Below are 10,313 nucleotides of genomic sequence, written 5' to 3'. Positions count from 1 at the left end.
AAAATAGTTTGCTTATAAATTTGTTATTGTAAATTACAATAAATTACATTAATAAATTCTTTTTTAAATATTATTTTTAATGATTGCTCATGATTTTTTAAAAATGATCTTTTGGCCAACATTAATGTGCAATTAATTTGATTATGTGGCACATCATAATACATAAGAGTGAATTTTTGAATTTATTCACAGCCCTAAATGTCATATAATTTCATTTATAAATACATGACTTATGATAATACAATATAAAAGATATCAATAATACAGGGTTCCTGCTGTTTTGTGCAAGGAAATTTAAGACTTTTTAAAGACCTTTTTTTTTTTTTTTTTAATATTGTATTAACAAATACAATTCAATAAAAAAAATCAACCACTAGAATATGGAAACAACTTTTACTGGACAAAAGTGAATACCTCAGTATTTCTCTTGTTTTCCAGTGCAAATCTGTTTAAAGATTCATAAATCAAAATACATTTACTTGAGAAGCAACATGGCAGAAGATATTAAGTCTTGTTTTATGAAAAATATCAAAATGAAATGAGTTTATGATTAAAACAAGAACAAATATCCTTGAATTCCTTGAAAATCAGTGCAAAGAGAAAACAAAAAACACATTTTTTGCAAATATTTAAATAGTTTACTCATTAATTTATTATTGTAAAGTACAATAAATTAAATGAATAAATTCATCATTTAATATAAATTTCCCTGATTGTTCTTAATTTTATTTTTCATGATCTTTTGGCCAAAATTAATGTGCAGTTAATTTGATTTGGCACATCATAATAAAAAAGTGATTTTTTTTATTTATTCACAGCCCTAATTGTCATATCATTTGATTTATAAAAACTTAGAATACAATATAATACAGGGTTCCTGTAGGTTTTCTGTATGTAAATTAAGACTTTCAAAAGACCTTTTTAACACCAAGTAAATAATTTAAGGAATAAATTGAATGTATTATCAATGCTTTAAGTGTTGAAAATATAACTTCCAACAGATTTCTGTTTTTTTATGAAATAATAATAATAATCCAACCACTAGAATATGGCAACAACTTTTACTGGACCTTCTGATCACAATTCACAAAAGAGAATAAATACCTTACTCAATATTTATCTTGTTTTTCAGTGCAAATATGTCTAAAGTGATAAATCAAGATACATTTACTAGAAAAGCAAAATGACAGAAGATATTGAGTTTATGAAAAGAAAAATGGATCAATATGAAGTGTTTATGATTAAAACAAGAACAAATACCTGCCAATGGACTTCCAAAAAAAAAATAAAATTACTTTATCTGAATTAAGTATAAACTCACTTCTTTCATTTTCTCAGAAAACAAGACAATTTCTTCCTTATTTAATCTTGATTTAAGGATGTTTAGACATTTGAACCTGACAAAAATGCTGAAAAAAGACATGCATGCAACATTCACCACAATCACTTTCAATGACTTTCCGTTTTCGTAATAAATGACAGATTAATCGGTGCAACAGAGGGTGCAAAAATATTTATTGCTAATAAACCTGTTGTCAGTTCGTGTACATTTGCGGTATATTTACAATAATGTATAGATGAATGGAAATGTGAGACAAAAATTCATAACATTTAAATAAATACAAAGGACTGCCACTGAACAACACTACAGACTTTATCAGCTCGAAGAAACAAACAAACAAAAAAAAAGAAACCTCCCATTCACGTGAGTGGACCATTATTCCTTATATAAACTTAATATTCTTTAGAGCAGCCCAAACCCTCCCAGGTCTGTTCCTGTGTGTTTTACAGTCATCAGAAATGGTCCTTTATCGAACTCATTCAGAGATGCTGCAGAGGGTCAGCGGTTAATGATGCAAGCCTCGACTAAATGCAGCTATTTTATGCATCCCATTTCGCTAAAACAATAAAGAGCTGGAGGCGACGCGCAAAACCGATCCAAGCTGCTGTCGGTTAACGCGCCGATAACCTGTAGTGTCGAGTCGTTACGTGGGTTAACTTCCTCCACTTCACACAAACTAAAGAGTTAAAACAGTAGCTTACACAGTCGTGTTAAGTGTACGCATGATAGATGCTTCATTAAAAACAAAGTATTTACATTAAGACATGGCAATGAAAACAAACCAACAACGTCACAGTAACTGAAGTGCATGAAATGCAGACTATAGACATAAAACTCAAACTTCATACCATGTTTAATATACGCTGTAGCTGTGACCAGTGTGTCTCTAAGTGATTAATTACTGGGCTAAAATACGCGGCTCTTTATTAACATGCAGCGAGGCCGGTCCACGCGTCCGTGTCAAAAGTCCTTAGTGTCCTTGTTGTCAAACAAGTGAAGTCTCTGCTCCGCCGTCAAACCTTCCTTCAGACTCTGGAGACGCAAACAGACACACAGAGATACTCAAATATCATGTTTCAGAGCTTGCTGATAAATGCCACATTCAAACAGGGTTTCTGCTGGTTTTAGGATGGTAAATGTACAATTTTTTTTTTTTAAACTGACCAAGTCTGGTTGTGATATTGATCAAAATGAAGTGAGTTTATAATTAAAACAAGAACAAAATACCTGCAAGAGGAGTTTGAAATATCAACTTCATTCAAAAGCAAAAGTTTTTACACCCCCCGAAAGATATTTGTTTTAATCATAAACTCACTTAATTTTGTTCAATTTTCTAGAAAACAAAAGAAAAATTTTGCATCTTTAGTAAATGCATGTTGATTTAAGAATGTTTAGATGCAAAACAAGACAAAAATGCTGAGGAAGATATTGGTGTTTTGCAGTGCATGCAACATTTAATGCTATAACATGACATTAAGACTTTCTGCTCTAATTTTTGTTTGTGGAAAGGCAAATGAAGACTAAAACCTGTGAAACCCCTGTTCAAAGAAACTTAAACAAAAAAAAATGAGCTTTAAAAAAAAAAAAAAAGTATTATCTTCATTACAAATCCCTGCTTTTTCATTGCATTTAATTCAGTGACCTCAAGAAAAACTGCCAGTAGTGCCACCAACAACCTCCAGTGAGACACACACGCGCACACACACACATGCCGTGAACCACCGCGACCGCTCCTGTGAAACTCAATGAGTCTGTTTGAAATATGAACGAAAGATTTCCAGCAATGCATGTGGAAATGCCCTTGAGTCCATGAGACGTGTGTCTGATGAACATGAACAGATGACATGAACAGCCCTTCGTTCAGCAGGATCACATGCACCACGGCAGAAAATAATGCAGTCTGTTTGTCTGTTAATGCATGAACTAGAGCTGGGCGATGTGGCCAAAGATGTAATTGCAATAATCACAATATTCATTTAGTATTAATGGGAAGGCAATGCTTGCACATGTTTGTTAGAGCTTGAGAGTGAAGGTAAACATCACTCGTTTGTTCACAATCAAACTCCACAGAGTAAGAGTAAGATTTTAATTTAGGGCCCCAAACTTTATTTTGTTATTTCCCCCTAAATCATATGCTTTTCCATGAATTTTTTACTGGATTCTGTTTTATGATTTAATACAAATTTATCATCAAAAATATCATTTGATGAAATTAATGAAACTTTAACCACTTAAATTTTTTTACAATGTGGCCAAATATACCATCACAATATCATAATAAATTAAATAATAATTACATTTAATTTAAATTTAATAATTTCCCTAAATTATGTTTTTCATTATGTTTTCTAGATTCTATTTTATGACGTAATACAAATTTGTCATCAAAAATAGTGTCTGATGAAATTAATGAAACTTTAACCATTTAATCAATCTTCTGAAAATGTAAACAAATGAAAATCTAACAATTTATTTATTTTATTGTTTTTTTATATTTTTTTTACACTGTGGCCAAATATCACAATATCATAATAATCACAATATTCATTTAGCATTAATGGGGAAGAAAACGCGTACACATTTGTTAGAGCTTGAGAATGAATGTAAACATCACTCATTTGTTTGCAATTAAACTCCACAGAGTAACTCAACTTTTAATTTAGGGTCCCATATTTAATTTAATTTAATTTAACTTCATTTAATTTAATTGTTATTTTTAATTTAAGTGTTATTTTTATTTTAATTTAATTTAATTTAATTTTATTTTATTTTCCTAAATTGTTTTTGATTAATTTTTTTTCTAGATTCTATTTTATGATGTAATACAAATTTGCCATCAAAATGGTGTCTGATGAAATTAATGAAACTTCAACCATTTAATCAATTTTCTGGAAATGTAAACAAATGAAAATCTAACAGTTTATTTATTTATTTATTTATTTTTAAATGTGGCCAAATATACCATCACAATATCATAATCACAATATTCATTTAGAATTAATGGGGAAAGAAATGCGTACACATTTGTTAGAGCTTGAGAATTACTGTAAACATCATGCAATTAAACTCCACAGAGTAAGACAACTTTTAGGGCCCCATATTTAATTTAATTTAATTTTTATTTGTTAATTTAATTTAATTGTTATTTTTATTTTATTTTAATTTCACTTAATTTTATTTTATTTTCCTAAAGTGTTTTTCTTTAATTTTTTTTTCTAGATTCTATTTTATGATGTAATACAAATTTGTCATCAAAAATGGTGTCCGATGAAATTAATGAAACAAATGATTATTCTTGTCAAATAAAATGGATGCAAAAATATCTTGGTTTTTGATTATATGATATTCCATACAAACAATATTATTTGTACTCTGAAAAGTGCATTTTAGTTCACAATAACAATGTAATTCCGTCATAATTTCATCTAGCTAAACTGAACTTTATTTTGTCAGTTTGTGGTGAAAATCTTTGATTTTTAGTGTGTATTTGACAATAGTGATGGGAGAAAAAACTTCATTACATTCATAACATTAAGGTTGAACCACTAATGTCACATGGACTGTTTTAAGGATGTCCTTACTACCATTCAGGGCCATAAAATATTTAAGTTGCATTGCTGTCTATGCAGAGTCAAAAAAAACTTTTGGATTTTGAAAACATTCACTGTGATTACACTACTGGCTTAGCTCAATTGTTTTCTGACATTAACTGAAATAAACTAAAAAAAGATGATGTTTTTTTGAATTGTGTGAATTTTGCGTGAAATGATATGTGCTTATTTCTTAGATACATTGTCTTTTAATAATTCAAGCACTTTTTAAGTACCATTTAAGGAATATTGTTATTTTCAAGTGTTTTCCAGGCTTTAAATTTCAAAAAGTCAAATCCAAGTTCTTCAAGCACTTAAGCACCTTGTATGAACCCTGTTATCATCATTTTATCATGATCTCAATATAACTTGGTTTATCGCCTAGCCCTAACAGGCATCCCTCTGAATGATGCACAGGGAGTTCGGTGCATTCGCTCCCTTCTAAGGGCTTTTACCTAAAATCAGAAGTCAAAGGTCTTCAGGTTTAGTCTTTAGCTGTCCCAGGGCATGTCACGATTCACAGACTGGGAACAGAGGGAAAAACAGAGGAAACACACACACACACACACACACATACATACACACATGGGACTGTGTGTTAGAGGAGGGAATGTGCAAAAGACATTGTCTTACCGCTACCTATCAGGCTTTTTCCTGGGCAACAAAACAGCACACACACAGTTCAGTTCTTGATTGTTCACAAGCAGAACTTGCTGTATTTTTGGTTAATGGCAATAACGTGTTGACCTGAAGGTGGCAGTGTGAGCTTAACTAACACTTATTCAACAGCAGAGGACTGGATGTGTGTCTGGAAACCTACCTTCGATCTCATGGTGCGTTCGGAGCGTTTGGCTGCTGCGGCCGCCATCTTTAAAATGTCAGGATTGCTCTTTGACTTCATGATATCTGAAAGACACGACAGCTGGCTGGTTCATAACATGCATGTGAATGTATTTAAGCGTGGGTTGATTTCGAGGCGAGGGTCGTACCGTAACCGCCGCGCTCCACGTCCTCCAGCGTGGGTTCCCCCAGTGCATCATGGGCCTGCTGCAGCTGCTCACGCAATCGGCTCAGATCGCGCTCCGCTTTGGCCCGCACGATGCTCAGCTCCGTGTAGATGTCCTTATATTTATCGGTTGCATATTTTTTATCCTATGAAGAGATGTGGTGCAGGTTATTCAAAAGGTCTTAAATGTTCTTAAAAATCTGGTTTTAAAACTCTCCAGGCAAACATGAAGGTGCAGCACTTACTCTTTGGGCAGTCTGGAGCTCATCTTTTAAAGAGTTGATCTCCTGCTTCAGATACTGCACTTCTGACTCCTTTACCCTCAACATTACCTGTAAACACAGGCAAGACGATGAGCTTTTCATTCCCAGCATGCTGTGGAGAAAGAGTGAGACATAAAGGGAAGAAACAGACCTCTAGCTCGTACAGCTCCTTCCCCTGTATGACCCCGCCAGCGTCTCCGCCGTCCTCACTTGTCATCGATCGCATCTTAGTGATCTCAGCCGCCAGACGATTGTTCAGCTCCTGGATAACAGACAAGCAGCACAAATCAGGGAGACTAAATCAGGTCTTCTGTGCATCTGAAGTGGATTTATTTGGGCTAAGGTCATGGTTTACCTGCAATGGTTATTTTGATTTTATTTTAGTTTTAGTAAGTCTTTTATCTAATGTCATTTATTTTTAGTCATTTTAATTATCTGAATTGTTTTCATTTTAGTCAACTAAAGAGAAAACATCAATTTACTTAATATGAATGATACTAAAGTTTGATTATGCAATACAGACATAGATTTAACTGTTGTAACATAACATGCCTTTAATTGTTTTAAAATGAAATAAAACCACTTTTCTTAAAGAAACAACAACATGATCTTCCTAACAGTAAAATACCAGTTATATATGTTTTCTTTATAACAACTTGCTTACATTATTCTTCACTCTTTTAACCAAACATATTTACTTGAATAACTAAACATAGATTAATCCTTATTAAAGACTTATTAAATTAACATTGATGACAGACAGTAGCAGGTTTATTAGGCTGCTGTTACTTTAAGACCTAATGCATGGATCCAATATACTGATACACGTCTGATATTCTAAACTGTTTAGATTCACTTAATATAAAACAGACTCTATTTGTCTGTTTAAGCGCAATAAGACACGGAAGTTCTCTGCCCAAATCATCCCCCTATAACATTTTTTGACTCAATTTAATTAACTGACAAAAGGGTCAATGCATTTGCCATAGAGTTTGCCATTAAAAATGGTTTTGTATTGAGTTATTGCCTCATTTTTGTCAGTGAATAGGATCGTATGAAATAAGTTTTATTTTTTCCCCAATTTGTGTTTTTTCCCCCCTTCAAATTCCATTTTAATTATTCTAGATCTTAATCTTTTTTTCCATTTTAATTTTTCTGGATTTTGTTTTAATGGTTAAATTTTATTACTCAAAAAGTTCCTAAGAACCTATTCAAGTTAATGCAATTTATTAAAAGTTTAACAAAAATAAATTTTTAGGGCCTTATGAAATGTTTCATTTAATTTATTTACCAAATTCTGTAGTTTTATATTATTTTCCATTTTGATTTTTCTAGATATCATTTTAAATGGTTTAATTAAATCTGAATAATCAAAACGAAATGTTTTTTTTTTTTTCTCTAGAAATTCTGCCTTATGTTTATTTTCTGGTAATTAAATGATGGCAAAAAACATTCATGTAATTTATCTTTTAATCAAACAAACAAACAAAAACCTTCAATTCAAAACAAATTGTTGTTTAAGAGTTTAATTACTAAAATTAAAACTTTAAAAGAAAATGTGTGATTAAAAAAAATAATTGTTTTAAGTTTTAATAATAATTGTATTTTTTTGTAATAATAATAGCAGTAAGACTGCATTCTACTCTACAACAGCAATATATTTATGACACAATTTCTTCAAGTTAAACCAAACTTTTATTTTGACAGGCTGTCGTAAGGAGTTTTGTTTGAGTGTGTAAATGATATGATGGTAGTTTTTCTCAAAGGAAATGGTCAAATGCTCTTGAAGTGACTCTCAGAGATGTTCTGGAGATGTTTTATGTCCTGCAGAACATGCAGGATTCATATTTAAATAGTCCTTTTGTGGTTTATTATTCACAGACACAAGTCCATGTCATCATTTGATTTTAGTGTACCTACTTTTGATTCATTAATTCAAAATTTGACATCATAGGGCCCTAAGTGGGAAAACTGTTGTGGGTGAAAACTATGCTGGAAATTATTCGTCAAGTAAATCAGCACTGGTTACCTGGTTGTGTGCATTGAGTTCCTGGTTCTCCCGCTGGCACTGTCTGAGCGCTTGCCTCTCGGCCTCCAGCGCCTGAGCTAGATGAGCGTTTTCTAAGCACTTCTGCGAGTACTGCTCCGACAACACCTCGATCTCCCTCTGGTACGACATTAGCTCTTCCCTACAACGCAAATGCACATTCGTTTTCATTTCAGTTATAAGTGATGACAAAAGAGCAAGGCCTTTATGTCTAGACAGAAGTGCAGCCAAGAGCTTGAGGGCAGATTACGGGCATGTACACAAAGAAAGAAACTGTGCAATCACTCCAGATTTGGCATCTAGGCTGTGTTGCCCCAGGATACACTTGGCAATAGAGGCAGTCATGCATTTAGGCTTTAAAACTCTTTATCCACTCCAATTATTGTAGTATGCAAGTGCACAAGTCTTATTTGCATACTGCAGCTTGAACAGTAAAGTCAGAAGAAATCATCAAAAAAGCGAGATGGAGGTGTGGCTTTGAAAACTTGTTCCATGCAATTAAATCTCAAGAGACAGCTGTTTATTTCACGAAAGAATGCGAAGGTGTGGCTGCACTGCATTTATCTGCATTACGAGAGAGATTGCATAAAGGAATAACTGACTCATGTTGTTTGCGGATTTCCTCAATGTCTGCGTTTTCAGTGTTGCTGTTGGCCTTGCGCGCTTTCTCCAGCTCCCGCTCGAGCTCCGTCCGATGTGCATTCTTCATTGCTTCGATAGCTAATCAAAGAAAAACATTTAAAAGGCTGTACGTTAGTAATGGGTATTAAAATCAGAAACTGGCCCTAAAAACAAACAAACAAAAAAAAGTCTACAATTCATTCATTCAATTCATTTTTTTTGTTGTTTGGTTAACAATTAATGAGACAGACAGTAGCAGGTTTATTAGGCCGCTGTCACTTTAAGACCTAATGCATTGATCCAATATACTGACACACATCTGATATTCTTAACTGCTTAGATTCATTTAATACACAACAGACCGTTTATGTGAAAACTCACCAAAACAGACAATTTTGTGCATATTTGTCCGTTCAAGCGTAATAAGATGTGAAAGATAAGTTCTCTATCCAAATCATTGCTAGCTAACATTTTTGTCTTGTTTTTATTAATTGACGAAAAGGTAGATTTGCCAGTTGTTGTCATTCAAAACTCTTTTTTAAATTTAGTTATAATCAGTGTCCTATGAAATCATTTTTATTTTATCCCCAAATTACAGTTTTATTTTTTTCCCCACATTCCATTTTAATTTTTCTAGATTTTTTTTTTTGTTTTAATGGTTAAGTTACATTTTACACAAATCCGGAAATTTTTTAAAAAGTCATACTACAATTCATTCTTTTTTTTTTGTTTGTTTGATAAACAATTAATGAGAAAGACAGTAGCAGGTTTATTAGGCTGCTGTCACTTTAGGATCTAATGCATTGATTGAATACACTGACACACATCTGATAGTCTTAACTGTTTATGTGAACACTCACCAAAACAGACATAATTTTGTGCATATTTGCTCGTTCAAGCGCAATAAGATGCGAAAGTTCTCTTCCCAAATCATTTCTCCCTAACATTTGTCTCGTTTTTATTAATTGACGAAAAGGTCAATAGATTTGCCATAGCTTTTGTCATTTAAAATTTTTATTTAGTTATTATAATTAGGGCCCTATGAAATCAATTTTATTTTATCCCCAAATTACGCTTTATTTTCTTTTTCCAATTACATTTAAACTTTTCTAGATTTTACTCTTTTTTTTTTTTCTGGACTTTGTTTTATTGGTTAAGTAACATTTTATTAGTCAAAAAGCATGTCTAATTAATTGATATCATGAAACTTATACAAGTGGCAATTCATTAAAAGTTTAACAAAAATCACATTTTTAGAGCCCTATGAAATATTTGTATTATTGTTTTCTATTTTTTTATTTTTATTTATTTTTTTTTTTTTGATGTTTCTGGATTTCATTTTAATGGTTTAATTAAATTTGAATAATCCAAATGATTTTTTTTTTCCTTCAGAAAAAAAATTCTATAATTTATGGCAGATTAATTTACAGCAAAAAAAAAAAAA

General features: G+C 32.0%; 1 protein-coding gene across 4 annotated transcripts in view; it reads right to left on the bottom strand.

Moving 5' to 3' along the window:
• Positions 1-1,494: 1,494 nt before the first annotated feature.
• Positions 1,495-10,313, bottom strand: part of mprip (myosin phosphatase Rho interacting protein) — a 51,455-nt gene continuing 42,636 nt past the window's right edge. For 2 of the 4 annotated variants that reach the window (XM_051123775.1, XM_051123778.1), the window contains exons 18-24: positions 8,851-8,968; positions 8,231-8,390; positions 6,353-6,463; positions 6,184-6,270; positions 5,922-6,084; positions 5,753-5,838; positions 1,495-2,374 (exon numbers count right to left, since the gene is read on the bottom strand). In XM_051123775.1, coding sequence (XP_050979732.1) covers positions 2,303-2,374; positions 5,753-5,838; positions 5,922-6,084; positions 6,184-6,270; positions 6,353-6,463; positions 8,231-8,390; positions 8,851-8,968 — 797 coding nt within the window. In that variant the 3' untranslated portion in view covers positions 1,495-2,302. Of the gene's footprint in view, positions 2,375-5,387; positions 5,457-5,565; positions 5,587-5,752; positions 5,839-5,921; positions 6,085-6,183; positions 6,271-6,352; positions 6,464-8,230; positions 8,391-8,850; positions 8,969-10,313 lie in introns of all 4 variants that reach the window. The other 2 variants (XM_051123777.1, XM_051123776.1) reach the window with 2 other exon arrangements.

This window comes from Labeo rohita, chromosome 12, assembly GCF_022985175.1.
Source record: "Labeo rohita strain BAU-BD-2019 chromosome 12, IGBB_LRoh.1.0, whole genome shotgun sequence".
In the NCBI taxonomy this organism is placed as follows: Eukaryota; Metazoa; Chordata; class Actinopteri; order Cypriniformes; family Cyprinidae; genus Labeo; species Labeo rohita.
Note: the sequence above shows the minus strand (reverse complement) of the source record. Positions and strands in the feature narration are given on the sequence as shown.